The sequence below is a fragment of the Perognathus longimembris genome, chromosome 6 (genome assembly GCF_023159225.1).
Source record: "Perognathus longimembris pacificus isolate PPM17 chromosome 6, ASM2315922v1, whole genome shotgun sequence".
NCBI lineage: Eukaryota > Metazoa > Chordata > Mammalia > Rodentia > Heteromyidae > Perognathus > Perognathus longimembris.
Window position 1 is genome coordinate 17,318,583 of NC_063166.1, and position 16,987 is coordinate 17,335,569.

At 42.9% G+C, this 16,987-nt stretch overlaps 4 protein-coding genes and 1 pseudogene across 4 annotated transcripts in view; 3 read left to right on the plus strand and 2 right to left on the minus strand.

Annotated features, from left to right (window-relative positions):
- The first annotated feature begins 355 nt into the window (after positions 1-355).
- LOC125353646 overlaps positions 356-16,987 on the plus strand; it is a 41,968-nt gene continuing 25,336 nt past the window's right edge. Inside the window, exons 1-6 of the mRNA XM_048349315.1 lie at positions 356-721; positions 912-1,150; positions 7,919-8,043; positions 8,200-8,305; positions 8,700-9,090; positions 10,114-10,486. Coding sequence (XP_048205272.1) covers positions 411-721; positions 912-1,150; positions 7,919-8,043; positions 8,200-8,305; positions 8,700-9,090; positions 10,114-10,486 — 1,545 coding nt within the window. The 5' untranslated portion in view covers positions 356-410. The remainder of the gene's footprint in view (positions 722-911; positions 1,151-7,918; positions 8,044-8,199; positions 8,306-8,699; positions 9,091-10,113; positions 10,487-16,987) is intronic.
- On the minus strand, positions 7,892-8,315 carry LOC125352912 (histone H2B type 1-C/E/F/G/I). Its single transcript, XM_048348306.1, has one exon. The coding sequence runs from the start codon at positions 8,307-8,309 to the stop codon at positions 7,929-7,931; it is 381 nt and encodes a 126-aa protein (XP_048204263.1). The 5' UTR covers positions 8,310-8,315; the 3' UTR covers positions 7,892-7,928.
- LOC125352932 (histone H2A type 1) lies at positions 8,681-9,233 on the plus strand. The gene has a single exon (XM_048348326.1). It carries the CDS (start codon positions 8,702-8,704, stop codon positions 9,092-9,094), a length of 393 nt encoding a protein of 130 aa, XP_048204283.1. The 5' UTR covers positions 8,681-8,701; the 3' UTR covers positions 9,095-9,233.
- LOC125352920 lies at positions 14,701-15,508 on the minus strand (annotated as a pseudogene).
- LOC125352894 (histone H3.1) lies at positions 16,394-16,869 on the plus strand. The gene has a single exon (XM_048348289.1). The coding sequence runs from the start codon at positions 16,401-16,403 to the stop codon at positions 16,809-16,811; it is 411 nt and encodes a 136-aa protein (XP_048204246.1). The 5' UTR covers positions 16,394-16,400; the 3' UTR covers positions 16,812-16,869.

Below are 16,987 nucleotides of genomic sequence, written 5' to 3' on the forward strand. Positions count from 1 at the left end.
TCCAGAGTGATTTTGGTTCTTTACAGCAGAAAGCGGGAAAAGTTAACAAATAACCGGTCCGTAGTCAACAGTAATTGCAACTCTCGTGTGTTACACACTAAAGCTCCTCAGCAACCCGAAAGCATCTCAAGCGGAAAATGGTAACCATTACGATTTTCTTGACTTTAGTCTGACAGTGAAAACTGCTGTAAGGAATTTTTGGAGACGCCGCAGCTGACAACAGAGCTTCGGGAACGAAAATTCAAGTCGTTGGTGACGTCACATCACATGGGGTTCGAGGGGCGGGGCTAGGGGCGGAACTAGGGGGTGGTGGCGCCTTCAGTCTTCAATTAGGTCCGAAATCCGTGCATATAAGGCCGGAGCCGGGCTGCTGTGCCGCGTTTTGGGAACGTTCCTGAAGCGGCTTCATCATGTCTGGACGTGGCAAAGGCGGTAAAGGCCTCGGAAAAGGTGGCGCTAAGCGCCATCGCAAAGTCCTTCGGGACAACATCCAGGGCATCACCAAGCCCGCCATCCGTCGCCTGGCTCGCCGCGGCGGAGTCAAGCGCATCTCGGGGCTGATCTACGAGGAGACCCGCGGCGTGCTGAAGGTGTTCCTGGAGAACGTGATCCGCGACGCCGTCACCTACACGGAGCACGCCAAGCGCAAGACCGTCACCGCCATGGACGTGGTCTACGCGCTCAAGCGCCAGGGCCGCACCCTCTACGGTTTCGGCGGTTAGGACCCTCGTCTTACAGCCCCTCCACTCAACCAAAGGCCCTTTTCAGGGCCGCCCACGTTTTCCTTTGAAAGAGCGCGCATTTCCTTTGGTCGATTCGGCCACCTGTTCTAAATTTTTATTCCCGTCATTTAGTTTACTCTCGTTATTCCGCCGTTGTGTGTGACAATACGGCTTTTGGCACCCTAACAGTTCCCAACTTTATGACCACGCGGGTTTAAGATTGTATTTAGCAGTAATGATTTTGCGTAAGGTTCCTCCGGAAAAGCCAATGCTTCCGGTTACGGTGCTCAAGATGGCGGAACAAAAGAGTCTCCGCGCCCCTTTGGCGCGCTCTGGCGGTGCTCGTCCTGCCGGCTGTGCGTCAGTTCGTTCTTCAGGCCTCGCCTTGCGGGCGACCGCCCTGGCCTTTTCAGACCTGTGCTTGCTAGGTGGGAGTTGTTAATGAGGGCAGAATTTAAAAATCGGATTGAGGCCTAGTTCTGATTTCACGGAGATTTAAAAAAATGCAAATAGGGCTAGTAGATGCATTTAATTAGCGGGTAGTGGGATTGAAAAAAGTAGGCGCGGTGTTTCGCCTTAAAGTATGCAATACTAAAGTGCTATTGTAAAGCTAAATTCCCTGAGTTCTTTATCCAGTCTACATTGAGAACATCTCGGTTGTGCTTCAAATATATATATATATATATATATATATTTTATGTAACACTTCTGCTTCTGTCTCCATTATGCTAGAGAACCCTTGTTCCCCTTTACAGATTTTCTGGGGATCAGACCTATCTGTTCTTCAAGGATGGAGATAATTTACTTGCCTCCTTTTATGTAATAAAGCTGCCAATTCTATAAGCTTAGTTGGGATCAGGTTAGTGTTTTTGTCACAAAGAGCTTATAGGTTACACGTATATTCTCTTGCACCAAATCATGGATGTATGATAATTTTAGTGTAAAATAGGGCTTTTCTTGTAATTTGTAGGGTCTTTTTGGAATGAAAACAATGGCGTTAATTGATATCATCTTTAAAAGATACAAATTCTTGTAAGTAGTAAGAACTAGATTTAGGTAAGTAACTTTGAGAAGAAAAGCTTATTAAAAACAACAACAACCAAACCCAAAAGTAATTGAGCCAGTAGCCTGCCCAGAGCACTGTTTTATGCTTTTGGAATTCTAGCAGTGAATGGCTATAGTAAATGAACTTTCTGTATTCACTGCTTATATTTTAGAGTGTAAGAGTGTAAACAAAATAAAACAATGCATCTGATGGTGCTAAATGCCATGGTGGTGAATGAAGATGGAAAAGGGTTATAATGTATGAAGAGAAGTAATACTTTAAAATGATTCGATCATCCAAAGCTTCATCAATTAAGTGATGATGGGAAAAAAAGATATGGAAGCCTAAAAGTAGGAATAGCTGGAGCACCCAGCTAGTCTTAAGAAATGAAATGGAAGCAAACAATTCCTGTATGGCTTTGTAACTTAATATGATGTATTTAGCTTTTACTTTGAGTGAGGTGATAGTTATGAGTAGACAAGGTTCTGATTTATAGTGTGAAATGACCTGTTTGTCTGCTTGATTGAAAATAGACTGATGGACCTGGGTAGAAACAAGAACAGTTAGGAGGCTACTACAGTGGCTTGGACCAATGTGTTAGTGGTAGATTCTGAAAGATTTAACACTTCTTACCGTCCCTCCCCCCCCCTTTTTTTTGGTAAACAAATTATGTAGGGGATGAGAGAGAGAGAGAGAAAACCATAGATGATTCTAACAATTTTAGCTATAGCCACTAGAAGGTGAAAAACAATTACTAATGTAGGGAAGAAAATGGAAGAAATTAGTTTTGGAGAGAATTAGAGGCCTACTTTTAGATTTCCAGAGAGTTTGCAATATCTAAAAGAAAATATGAAATAGTTGGGTATGAGTCTGGAGTTATAGAGAAAGCCTAGACAATATAATTACCATGAGTAGAAAAATAAAATCAGGTGAATTTTCTCAGGAAATAAATTTGATAAGAGAAGCAGTTAAAAGACTGAACCAGACTAGAGAAATAGTGTTGGTATTCATGTCCTGTTGGTGAATACTGTAAACCTGATAGGCCCCTCTCCCATAGCTTTAGCATGCTCCATTCCTAAGCAATAATAGGCCCATGTAGTAAGGGCGGCAAACATGTAGCTCCCACCCCTACTTCCCCGAGACAATGTTTGTACATTTTATGACTATGTAAGGCAACAAAATCCCCTTACAAGTGACCTCCAGGGTCAAGGCAGCTGCAGGAACCCTCCCCCCCCCCCCCTTGACAGTAGCCATCAATCATAGGCCGATATGAGGAAGCCCCTGGTCTGTATGTCCACAACAAGGTCCCCACCTCCAAGACCACCTAGGTTATATGTATCACCCCAGAAAATAGACTGCACTTATCACTTCTCCCAGTGAGGAGTCTTGCTGGCTCCCATTGCTGGCAATAAACTTTTCCTTTGTTGTTCTGTACCTGGATGTCTGTGTGGTTTCTGGCAATATCTAATATATTCTAATGAATACATTACATTTTACCAGTACTTTCTCAAGTTTCTTCTCAGGTGTAGGATATATCATTATTTTGCAGATGTAGGAAAGTAAGTTTGGTAATAAAGGTATATAATAAGACTGCAACATACCCTTTCCATAGATTTTGGGGGATCTATGAAGACCCATGGATCTTGGGTATAGATTTTGCAAGCAATCCCAGTATGTTATTAGGCCGCCTGAAACCTTTTTGTTGAACTCTGCTTAACATTTTTATATTTGTTGCTGTCTTTTATCGTGTCTGATCTATATGCCTCTGAGAAGATAGGTTTTTAGAGTAAAAATCTGTTTATTGAAATAGTTGGGTCATGACTTTGCTGAAAACCTCATTTCACTCAAAACCCAACGTCCTTTCAGTGGCCCACAAGTCTCCAACTTCTGGCCCTTATTACCTCTTTAACTTCTTTGTTTTCCACCTTCATTACTCCTAGAACGTCCTAGAATTCTATGTATTGACAATTCCCTCTGTGGGAGCCAGTCAACTTCCAGGTCTGTATAGGTAACTGCTATCACACTTTCTTCAGGTTTGTGTTTAATGTCATCATCTCCATGTGGTTGTCCATAATTAAGTTCTTTGCAAACTCCATAGAAAATCCCAGGCTTGCTTTTCATTTCCCTAAGAAAGCCTATAATTTTCTTTTTTGAAAGTGAAAATGTACTGGAATGAAATAATACATAGGATGTCCAATGAGAATGTAAGTCAAGTCACTGTATATTAGCAGCTGTTTTTGCAAAATGCCCTTTTAAGGACCTTTCCTTCCTTCTGTCCTTCACGCTCTTCTCCATCTCTCTCTGTGTCTTTTTTCCCTTTTTTGTGAAGGTAGTGGGGCTTGAAGGCTCAAGGCCTTGTGCTCTGGAGTAGCTTTTTCAACTAAGGCCAGTGCTCTACCACATGTGCTTAGAATTACATGACTAAGTGGCTCACAAAAAATTCTCACCATTTTTTTAAATAAGCTAAGTACTTTTTACTTTATGTTTTGAATTATAATTGCATGATAAAATTCTCTAAAGCAATTTTTTTTTTTTTTTTTGCCAGTCCTGAGGCTTGAATTCAGGGTCTGAGCACTGTCCCTGGCTTCATTTTGCTCAAGGCTAGCACTCTGCCACTTGAGCCATAGTGCTGCTTCTGGCTTTTTCTGTATATGTGGCACTGTGGAATCAAACCCAGGGCTTCAAGTGTGCTAGGCAGGCACTCTACCACTAGGCCATATTCCCACCCACCCTCTCTAAAACACTTTTGCATGCCAAGTACCTAGCATACTTAGTATACAGGTGTCACTCAATAATTGTTGAATATCTAAGTTTTGTTTTCCTTAACACAAGGCAAGGAGATTTGGAGAGGAAAGCTCTGCAGCAGAATTTCCTATCTGTGAAACAAACAGCTGAGATCTGGGAGACAGCCAAATAGAGAAAGTTATCTTCAAGGAGTTAATTTTTTTTCCCCTCTTCCTCCTCCAAATGTAATTGTATTATTAACATTTTGGCATTGGTCATTTATTTTTTTTCCTCCTTTAAGTAATTTTATGTAATATAAACAAAATATATTATTTTGTAACTTTGTTTTGTCCCATTGTATTCCACGAGTATATTTTATGTTTATTTTTACTACAATATTTAGCAGCTGCATAGGATACATAATGAATCAAAACATATTTTTTTTTGCCAAACTCCTAAAACTAAACATTTATATTTCTAGGTTTTTAAACAAGACTTGCAATAGTAAGTAGAAGTTAAAACAGTAAGATTTTGCATATTATGAAATGCATGCAGAAAAGGAAAGATAATATTCATACATGAGTAAATGGAGCTGAGGGGGAATATAATCAGGGCAATCTTGGTCTCCTGCTAAGTTTGAAAACCTGTAGAATACTAGTTAATGTAGCATTTAGGAGCCTAATCTACACATATTAAAAATTATTATTCTAAGTAGTTGTACAAAAGGATTACAATTTTATAAGTCAGATTCTGAGCACACAGCTTCTTGATCAATGTCATCCCATATTTCTTGTGATGGCCTAAATAGTATCTGGTCCAATTTCATCTGATTAAGTCCTAACACCTGAAAATATGACTGAATTTGGAGATATATTCTTTAAATTTATAAAATAAAATTATAGGTATTTTTTCCCCCTAATTTGATCTAATTGCAAGAAGAGATTAGGACAGCAATACAGAGGAGACCTTTTGTGATGACAGAGAAGATAGCCATCTACCAGCCGAGAGAAACAGCCATAGTAGTCAACTGTTGCCACAGGGTTGATCTCAGATTTAGAGCCATCACAATTTCGAGAAAATAAGGTAGTCTGAGCTACTTATTCCGTAGTACATTCTTCCTGACAACAGCCCTAGCAAACTAAACTAAAAACAAAACAACCCCCCCCCCCAAAAAAAAAAAACAACCACAACACAACCTTTTTCATTCTGTAATTCACTTGCTTTGAATCTCTGCAGTGGTCAGGTCCATTGTCCATGAGTATCTCTTCTCCTTCTTCTCTCAGGTTCATTAGCCTGTGTGCCTGTTACAAAATATATTGATGTTAAAAGCATACATATGCATTTAACTTATCAGTCAGGCCTGAGTAAAAGCCATTACACCTATGATTTTATGCTACAGTTGATTATGAGAGTGGACAGTATTGCAGAAAAAAAATAAAGAATATGCTCTAATGTTAATGAACTAAGGGACATGTTTCAAAAACCTGTTGTTCAGATTCCTTTTTGGGGTCAGCATGTTTTCCAGGGCATTCTTATGATTTTTGTTGAGGGAAAAGAAGAACAGCAGAATTTCTTATACATGCAAGCAATTTCTCAAATTCCTTTAAAGTATTCAGTATGTCAAGATGCCATATTTTGGGGTATCTTTTTTGTTTTTGCTTTTTTCTCAACTTTTTGCCGGTCCTGTGGACTCAGGGCCTGAGCACTGCCCCTGGCTTCCTTTTTGCTCAAGGGTAGCATTCTACCATTTCATCCACAGCACCACTTCCAGCTTTATCTGTTTTTGTGGGGCTGAGGAATTGAGTCTAGGGCTTCATGCATGCAAGGTGGGCACTCTATCGCTAAGCCACACTCCCAGCCCAAGGGGGACCCCACCAATATATACTCTGTAGAGGGTTCACAAGAGGTAGGAACTATTTTTTGATCATTTTAAGACCAAAATAGGAAACTATTTACTAAATCATTATTTATTGTAGAGGTAGTTGCTACTAGAACTAGTCCAAAGACTTCAACTCTGCTGCTTGATGGAGGTGATGTGCTTCAGCTATTTATGCCAATGAGGTTTCTTTGAAGTTACTTCCAGGGTTATAACTCCAGGCCAATTTAACCTAATCAGATACCTATTTTCCTATGTTCCAGTTAAAGAACAAATTTGTGAAGCAGAAATCATAAAAGCATGCCCACCTCATTATTTTTGGATTAAGATACATTAGGGAATCATAAAAAAAAACGGAGGGGAAAGAATCATAGTGAGGTAGTAAAAGGAGCGGGGAGAAAGGGAAGAATAAAAGAAATAAAGAAAATTAGTAAGGAACTCAAAAATTCTTACAACCAAATACATCTGTCTGATTTGTGCATTGAATATTGTGAAAAGCGGAATCTCCAAATACAAAATTAAAGATGGAGACCGTCTTCTGACTGGGGTCACACAGGTACCCAGTATTTCGGCAAGAAACGTAGTCAATTTTGCAGCTCTTACAGGACCAATTTCAGCCTTGGAAACTCATTTCCACTCCTCTCCTCCCCCCTCCCACCCCGCCCAATTCCTCTGAGACCACGAAGTTGTTTGTTGAAATTAACCAATCACATTGAGATCAGATTATTCGTTGGAATCCCTCATTTGCATAGCACTCAAGCTCCCGATCCTTCGGTAAACTCGCCCTTTGTTTGAGAATGTCATTTTGTTAGCTAGCTTTCCTTATGGTGCTTTTGCAAACTGAAATAAAGCTTGCCATTTTATCTGAAGTCTTCCCCTAGCTTTTGTTGAAATGATTAAATGGACATTCTTGTGAGGCCATTAAAGGTTCCTGGAAAATTTTCTGAATTTGTTGACGAACCCGTCTTTTACAGGAAGTAGATTCGCCCCCAGACTTTTTTTATTGTTTACATCTAAACTTCCCTATTCCTCAAAAGAATTGCTAGATGCACATTACAAATGAAGTAAATAAGCCCCGCAAAGACGTGCGGACTTCGGAATGGGGGAAGGAGTCAGGCAGATGTGTGCCTAGAAAAAGGCAGCTGTCAGCAATAATGTACGCCATCCAATAACATGAATTATTTATCGCAAAGCTTACATGTAGGCCTATTCAAAACTGCAATATCCATTTGCTACAAACTAAGACAAATTGTTATAAAACTGGAAGTGCCGAATTAAGACAAATTGTTATTACAGTAGAGTAGTGGTGTCCTGCTTCGTAAACACGGGGAAATATTTGGCGTTTTTCACATAAAAGCCATTACTGAATTGGTATGCAATCGTGGAACTGCAGACAGTCCCTGAAAACGAGCACATAGCATATGAAACAGCAACATTGATTAACTTAATATAGTCAACCTGGGCAAGTCTGTGTTTGCAGATCTCTCAAAAGATACAGGTAGGTGGCTCTTAAAAGAGCCTTTGGGTTATTATTTGGCCGGAATTTCCAAGATGGCAAAATCTACTTAGAGCTGGTGTACTTGGTGACGGCCTTGGTGCCCTCGGACACGGCGTGCTTGGCCAGCTCCCCGGGCAGCAGCAGGCGCACGGCCGTCTGGATCTCCCGCGACGTGATGGTCGAGCGCTTGTTGTAGTGCGCCAGGCGAGACGCCTCGCCCGCGATGCGCTCGAAGATGTCGTTCACGAACGAGTTCATGATGCCCATGGCCTTGGACGAGATGCCGGTGTCCGGGTGGACCTGCTTCAGCACCTTGTACACGTACACCGAGTAGCTCTCCTTGCGGCTGCGCTTGCGCTTCTTGCCGTCCTTCTTCTGCGCCTTGGTCACCGCCTTCTTCGACCCCTTCTTGGGCGCAGGAGCGGACTTCGCTGGTTCAGGCATGTCTGGAGTACAACCGCCGAGGTACAATTAGGAAATGTAGTAACAGCCCAAGCGCCCTAATTATTTGCTTGGGACAGATGCAAATTAGGAGTTGTGAAATGAAGGATTTTGGTTGGTCCCTTCAGAGTCTTGGCCACCGATAGGCTACATTATTCGACTCCCTCATTGGCTAGTCTTCTAATTCCACTTTAAGTAACTTAACCTTTCAACTTGAAACGTTTATGTAAATTAGGAGCGCATCTTTATTCTCAGACCTGTTGTTTGATTGGCTAAAATGTAAGCGATAACTGTCCCATTGGTTAGTTCAGCAGCCCACTGTATTGTATAAATATCAAGCTGTTGGCTGTTTGTGCATTCTGGAGTGCTCCTATCTCTGCTGGTTTGTTTTAGCTATGTCTGGACGTGGCAAGCAGGGAGGCAAGGCTCGCGCCAAAGCGAAAACTCGGTCTTCACGGGCTGGACTACAGTTTCCTGTTGGTCGGGTACATCGCTTGCTCCGCAAAGGTAACTACGCCGAGCGGGTTGGTGCTGGTGCTCCGGTCTACCTCGCAGCTGTGCTGGAGTACCTCACTGCTGAGATCCTGGAGCTGGCAGGGAACGCTGCCCGGGACAACAAGAAAACTCGCATCATTCCTCGACATTTGCAGTTGGCTATCCGCAACGATGAGGAACTCAACAAACTCCTTGGGAAAGTGACCATCGCCCAGGGTGGTGTCCTGCCTAACATTCAGGCCGTGCTGTTGCCCAAGAAGACTGAGAGTCACCACAAGGCTAAGGGCAAGTAATAGTCCTGTAACTGCCTCCATCAGACCCAAAGGCTCTTTTCAGAGCCACCCACAACTTCATATGAGAGCTTGTAACAATCAATTAGAAGTAATGTTTCATAAATCGCCTCTTCCCATTCTGTGGTTGCAAGTAGGTGAGTAGTGCGATTCCCTGTGCCGAAGTGCTCTGGTTGAGAAGGGTTTGGGGCAACAAGGTTAAGTCAAGTGTGAGAAATGGAATTTTAAACCGCCCCGTATATATAACATTCTTGTGTACTTAAGCAAAACAAAGGAATGGCTTTGGGAAACGGTGGACATCGCCTGGGGAACGAGGTAATAGCTTGGTGTAAACTGTCAGGATTTAAATTGGTAAGAGTGGTAAATTGGGCAACCAGAAGCCAGCCTGGGGCTTTCATTCTGAGCACAGACTAATTACACCAACATTCAGAAGTGAATTAATAGTTGCTCACTGTCAAGCCCAGTGCTTTCCGGCGAAGTCACTGGTACTGTAGCCCGGCTCCCAACTGCTAGAAGGTGGGAGTTTCAGAATGAGTCCCACCACATATAGGAACTTCCAAAAGTTTGATTTCTTATGGACGTACACTAGAGATAATGGGACCAAATTTCGGAAAACATCCCGATTTAGGCTACAAGAAATGGAAAAATAATTCATTGCTTGACATGTGTAACTTAATTCCTGCACACCTTTAAAATAATTAGAAGATAAAAAGAAAAATCACCTATGACACCAAGACCGTCTCACTCATCACTGTTTCATGTCTTTAAATGTCCTTTTTTACATGTCTACTTGTTTAAAAATACTGTAATGAAAGAGGCCTAGCATAAAATGTACACTTGCAAAACCCCTCAAAAGGATAGAAAAGTGGACAATTCAGTATTCATTTAAGAGTTTCAAAATCCACCAATCGCGTTGTTGCTTCTCTAGCCAATAGTTTTATTGGGCGGGACTTTTGAAAAAAAAAAAAAAAAACACAGCAGTTTAGGCCAATCCGAACACTCCTGCCTATATATAAGGGCAGCTACTGCTGTTGTTACTACTCCCTTCGCTTTATTGTCGCTATGGCCCGTACCAAGCAGACCGCTCGCAAGTCCACCGGCGGCAAGGCGCCCCGCAAGCAGCTCGCTACCAAAGCGGCTCGCAAGAGCGCGCCGGCCACCGGCGGCGTGAAGAAGCCCCACCGCTACCGGCCCGGCACCGTGGCTCTGCGCGAGATCCGCCGCTACCAGAAGTCGACGGAGCTGCTGATCCGCAAACTGCCGTTCCAGCGGCTGGTGCGCGAGATCGCACAGGACTTCAAGACCGACCTGCGCTTTCAGAGCTCGGCGGTGATGGCGCTGCAGGAGGCTTGCGAGGCCTACCTGGTGGGTCTGTTTGAGGACACCAACCTGTGCGCCATCCATGCCAAGCGGGTGACCATCATGCCCAAGGACATCCAGCTGGCCCGCCGTATCCGTGGGGAGAGGGCATAAAGTGCTTTTGGCCCTGGCCGAAACTCAAAAGGCTCTTCTAAGAGCCACCTACTATGTCAGAAAAGTAGCTGTAGCTGCTTATGCCAGCAGTATCTTGGTTTTCGGTGGTTGTACTTTCCTGTAAAGGGTCTTGGTGAGTAGATAAGTTGCAGTAAGCCTTCTGGGTTAGTCAAATATATAAGCAGCAACTCTACCTAGGGAGAATTGCGGGTGACCCGCAATCTTTAAAACAAAGTGAAATACATTAAAATAGTTACTTATAAAGTTGAAACACATTCTGTTGCTGTTTCTTTTTCCTTGTAGTATGATTTAAACTTAGTGTCCCTTACTTGCTCTGCTATCACTAATTCTAGGTATATCCCCAGCCCAGCCTTTTACTTGTTATTTTGCAGATGGAATCTTAGATTTTTCTACTGCAGTTAGCCTTGAATCATAATCCTCTTGATCATCATCTCATAGGAGGACAGGCACAAGGCTCCAGCACTTGGTCCAATGGCTAATCTTGGTCTGAATACTGGATGGGAGCCTACAGTCCAATCAGTACAAGAGGCAGGGAGCTCCATTAACGTGTGGGTTACCAGTTACTCTCCCTTTTAAAAAGTGTCATTAAGAGAAAGCTCCCGAGACTGGGTCCCTTACAGACTTCACAAATAAAACTTTGTTTTCTTTTCTATAATTGAGGGGAAAATCAACCACATTTTGCTTTCTTTTTCTGTGATAATTTTAAAGTTCACTTGAATGGGTTAAAGAATAATTAGATAGTGAAGTGTTATTTTTGGATGTCTATCATAGAGTTTCCTGAGAGTTCCTGAGCACATTTGGTCCCCAACATAGCTAGGCACCATACTATTAAAACGAAAACAGGAAATGTGAATAAGTGTCCTCTCTCCTGAAGTTGGAATAGTCTAGAGTATGGAATGTTGTAAATTAGGTTGCATTTCTATTTCTCCAAGCTCTGGTTCTGCAGCCCAGAAAGTATAGCTATCCTAAACGTGTACACATTGGTCTTCAGTTTTAAAAAAAAGCAGGAAAAACCATCAGTATAAGTTATTAGACTCTAGATCTGGAGATATTAAACTTTATCTTTATGTACATTTTGTTGGTTGGATCTCAGCTAAAAGGCAACATGTTCCTACAAGAGAGGCAGTGAAATGAGGTTTTAATGTGGGCCCAGGAGAACGAGATTAAATTAATAGCCAGTTAAATTTTACTTTTGCAAGTTTATACAGATTTGCAAGTAAGGGACAAGAGTTAATGTCATACACATACAACACATACACACGCACACGGTGGGACTTCCTGTCTGTCACACCCTACCCCCATCCCCGCTGGGGGGAGCTGACATAAAAGGGGCTCGCCCCTCCCTAACCCCAGTTGAGGTCTCCACCTCGCCCTCCCGCGGGGGTCATAAGGGGATTCCTGTTGGGAGAGACATGGAGGAAGGAAGGTGCCAAGAGTTGCCTCGTGGAGCCTGGCAGTGCTGAGCCCCCAGGCCTGCCTCGTGAAAAGGGCTGAGCCCCCAGGCCTGCAGACAAGAGAGGCCCAAGACTGGGCCTGTGGAGTGCAAAGGCCTGAGTCTGGGTGTGCAGAGAACAGAGGCCAAGGCTGAAACTGCAGAGGGGCCAGGCCTAAGGGAGTGGAGAGGCCCGCGGAGAGCCAACAGGCCTGCGGAGAACCCAGGGCCCTTGGCCTACAAGAAGGCTGCACAGAGGCCCGTGGAAAGGAGAAAGAAGCCTGTGGAAAAAAAGAAAGGAAAACAAAAACAACTAGCCCCTTTGGAGGCTGCAGCTGCTCCTAGTTCCTGGGTAGCCCGGGGCAAGGAAGTTGCATACCAACTAATAAAACTAATTTGTCACCTTTAACCTTGCCTTGGTGGATTTTATCACTCCCAGGTCATTACATATGTGTGTGTGTGTGTGTGTGTTTGTGTGTGTGTGTATCACTTTCTCTTATGTCTAAATCCTTTCCTAGAAAGCCTGCTGATATTCTACACTCTCTATGCACAAAATTCTTTTTCTAATTTCCTTTCCTACACAGTATATGTAACAGTATAAATGTCTTTAAAACTCATGATCGTCTTGAGTGCTGAGATTATAGGCCTAATCTCATTTCTCTTTCTCTCTCCCTATCATTTGTGTATTAATTTGATGAGGTCTTATAATAAAATACATTTTTTACATTGCCTCATTTTGAAAAGGTCTGTGTCCTATATTTTTAATGTCATTACAGTAAAGGATGTTCCCTTTATCCTCTCAGATTCATGGTAGTCAGAGGCTCTGACAGTAGAATGGAGGTCCTAACTGTGTCTGTGAGGTTGACTGCACCGGAAGAGCCTCACAGTAGTACATCACCCACCAGACTAGAATCTGATGATTTGATTCATCTCCGGAAACTTGAAGACAACTGACAATGATGACTCTACCTTTGCATCCTATATAAAACAAGGTCTTTTAAATACCCCACCAGGCACAGGCAGTGAGCACCACCTACAGGTCAGGCTGTAGAACTTCGTACCTTTCATTCAACTCCAGAAATTTAAAGGCACTGGCAGTGAGGACTCTACTTTTACACCTTTATATTGTCCTTTAATAATTACTGCACCAACCACAGGTGTTCAGCACTAGTCTGGCTCTTACGGTACTGTGGAATTTTAACATTAAGTGAGTGTACATATCAGCTACATTTATACAATTTCAGAGAGAGGATACTGAGCTCCAAGAGGGCTTGCACCTTGACAAGAGCATGTAGCCTGTAAGAGATATTACAAGTTGAATTATATGCTCCTGAAGTCTTTCCCTGTGTACTTTTGTGATCTGATAAAAATAGCAATGAAATAGTAAGAATTCTGGTTGGGCTGGGTGCCAGTGGCTCATGCCTATAAGCCTAACTAGTTATGGGGCTGAAATCTGCTGAGACTTGAGGATCATAGTTGGAAGCCAGTATAGGCAGAAAAGTCCATGAGAGTGTTTTGCCCAATGCACAAGAGCATGAAGTAGAAATGTGGGTTAAGTAGTAGAACACCAAGGTTAAGCAAGAGAACCAAGAGCCCTAGGCCCTGAGTTTAAACCTCAGTATCACAAATAAAAAGGAGATATGCTTTTTAATATTTTGTTTTTATTTTCTAAAGAAATCACTTAGGCCTACAAAGGTACCTAATGGATGACCTGATATGTAAGGCAGAAAATTCGATCCTCAGATCACAGTAATACAATTTTCTGTACACATGTCACATGCAGGGCCATGAAGTGTAATTCTGTGTTCACTGGTTACTTCTAGTCATACTTATTACTCTATGTCTTTATTCACAACTATCCACAAACCTTATCCCTTGAAGAATTCAGAGGATTAGCGTTTTGGGTTCTCTACCTTTAGGTTTGGTTGCTTTGGGAATTAACTCTTCTGCAAAACTTGTTATAATGAATGGAATACTGTACTTCTGGCAAAAGGAGTTTTATTAGGTAAAATAATATTTTTCCTTTGTTCCCCAGTAAGTACCTTGAAGCCTAATGAACTCACAACAAACAAATGAGTAAATATTAGGTATATTTAATTCAGCATCTTCATATTCTTCCTTCATTTATACCCAGTTACATTATATATAATGAATGATTCAGGATGGTAATGGGCTTTGGCTGATTTTAGTTAGCTTGTCACGATGCTAATCTTGGTATTTAAAAAATAAAGTTCAGCTAGCTGCTGTTGGCTCATGCCTGTAATCCTAGCTTCTCCAGAGGCTGAGATCTCAGGAACATGGTTCAAAGCCAGCTGTGCAGGAAACTGTGAGACTCTTATCTGCAATTAACCATAAAAAACTGGAAGGGGTGCTTGATATGGCTCAAGTAAGTGGTAGTAGAGTGCTAGACTTGAGTTGAAGAGCTCAGGGACAGCACCCAGACCCAGAGCTCAAGCCCCAAGACAGACCAATAAATAAAGTCCATTGAAGAGAATGAGTTTATTTTTTATGCATATTTCTTACCAGTTTGTTCAAAATAAGTTATGCCCATTTTTTGCTGAATGTCAACAAAAATACCAAAAACCACCCCCCCAAGACATCCCCCAGAAAAATACAGCCCCTCTTAAAGGCAACCCCTTCCAAACACTTAATTCTTAGCAAGCTATTGCTTGTTCCCGTCCAAATTCTATTGGAGCTTTTTCAAAGATGTGTAAGATTTATGTTATTGCCACAAGGTTGAAGTTACTGAGAGACATATCTACCCACCCTCAATATCTTTCCAGAGCTATGTAAGAGCAAACAACTTAAGATGTGGACAAGTAAGCCAAGCAGGGATCAAACTGTTGTACTGAAAAATAGGGAATCACAATCAGCCCCCACCACACCAAAACCAATCTTTAAGCCTGTTTTGCTTTAAGCCTGTTTTGTTTAAAGTAGGGGGCATTGGTATAGTCCAAAAATAATCAGTCCCTAGGGTTTTCTCTTATGTAACTAAGGCCATAAACAAATAACCCCCTGCCCCATGCAGTTACAGATGTACTTGTGCAAATACTAACTTCAAAGTAGTAAGAGCTCTAATGGTTGAGATTTTGAGTGTGTCTAAAATGAGCCTTTGGTTTTGGGCATAAAAACTGTTCACTTGGAGCTGGTGTACTTGGTGACGGCCTTGGTGCCCGCGGACACGGCGTGCTTGGCCAGCTCCCAGGGCAGCAGCAGCCCAAGGCCGTCTGGATCTCCCGCGACGTGATGGTCGAGCGCTTGTTGTAGTGCGCCAGGCGAGACGCCTCGCCAGCGACGCGCTCGAAGATGTCGTTCACGAACGAGTTCCTGATGCCCATGGCCTTGGACGAGATGCCGGTGTCGTGGTGCACCTGCTTCAGCTCCTCCTACACGTAGATCGAGTAGCTCTCCTTGAAGCTTCACTTGTGCTTCTTGCCGTCTTTCTGCGCCATGGTCACTGTCGCGGGATTGGACTTCCCAGGTTCAGGCATGGCTAAAGGTACAGACAAACAAGAATGTGCAGTAAAGAGGAACGTAAGCTTATATTTGTAGATTTGCTATTTACATACCGTTTTAGCTTTATTCATCCCTGATTGGGCTATAGAATCCCATGAAGGCCTTTATGCAAATTAAACAGCTGATTACAAGGAAGCTTTCCTGATTTCCTATTTCAAAAATGTTGAAAGCCAGCAATTTTAAGTTTCAAAAAAAAAGTTTCAAATTTAGAAATACCCTCCCCCCCCACCCCCAGTGTTGTGAAGGTTTATGAACTCTATCTCCAGATTCAGGGTTTAACAGAAAGGGAAGACAAATACAAATCTAAGACCTTTCATTCCGAGTTGGTTTCCACTGAGAATTATCTATGGGTAATTAGAAAATAGAATACAGAAATGAGATATGTCAAATGCTTGTGCATTTTGATTAGTTAGGAAGACTAAATAAATATAAAAGCTTTACAAGAATGAAAACACCTGCACATCTCAAAGGCAGTACATTTTTAAATTTCCCTAAGAATTGAGCGTCTGGAAAAAAAGCAGTGTTGTCTGAAAATTCAGTTATAAACTATGTGCTTACTTTGCTAAGACACTTGAAAACAAAGTTATTAAAATGAATGAAAACTTAGTTGTACCAATTATGTTCAAACGCGCGATTTTGAACGCTTAAGAACCGAGGCATGTTCATTTTTTTTTTTCTACAAGAGACTAAGTCGGAAGAGCAAGTCATACACAGTACATGATAATAGTGTACATTTGAATAGGTCGATTATGCCTCATCTAATTATGCATGGCGCGAAATCTGAAGATTCGGACCAATCAGCAAGACTTGGCCTCTATAAATACTAAAGAGAAAAGTAGGCTTTTCAGTTGTCCCTAAACCTTCCTCATGGCTCGTACGAAGCAGACCGCTCGCAAGTCCACAGGCGGCAAGGCGCCCCGCAAACAGCTCGCCACCAAGGCCGCCCGCAAGAGCGCGCCGGCCACCGGCGGCGTGAAGAAGCCCCACCGCTACCGGCCCGGCACCGTGGCTCTGCGTGAGATCCGCCGCTACCAGAAGTCGACGGAGCTGCTGATCCGCAAACTGCCGTTCCAGCGGCTGGTGCGCGAGATCGCGCAGGACTTCAAGACCGACCTGCGCTTTCAGAGTTCGGCGGTGATGGCGCTGCAGGAGGCCTGCGAGGCTTACTTGGTGGGTCTGTTTGAGGACACCAACCTGTGCGCCATCCACGCCAAGCGGGTGACCATCATGCCCAAGGACATCCAGCTCGCTCGCCGCATTCGCGGGGAGAGGGCTTAAGTACATGTCCGTCTGAGATCTAAAATCCAAAGGCTCTTTTAAGAGCCACTTACAGTTTCATTTAGGAGAGCTGGGTCATCATCACTAAGGGAATGGCGTTAGTAGCCATTTCCGCTTTCGATTTCTCAAGCATCTCAAAGCTCTGGCTTTGGGTACCGAAGCAGAGGAAAAAAGCA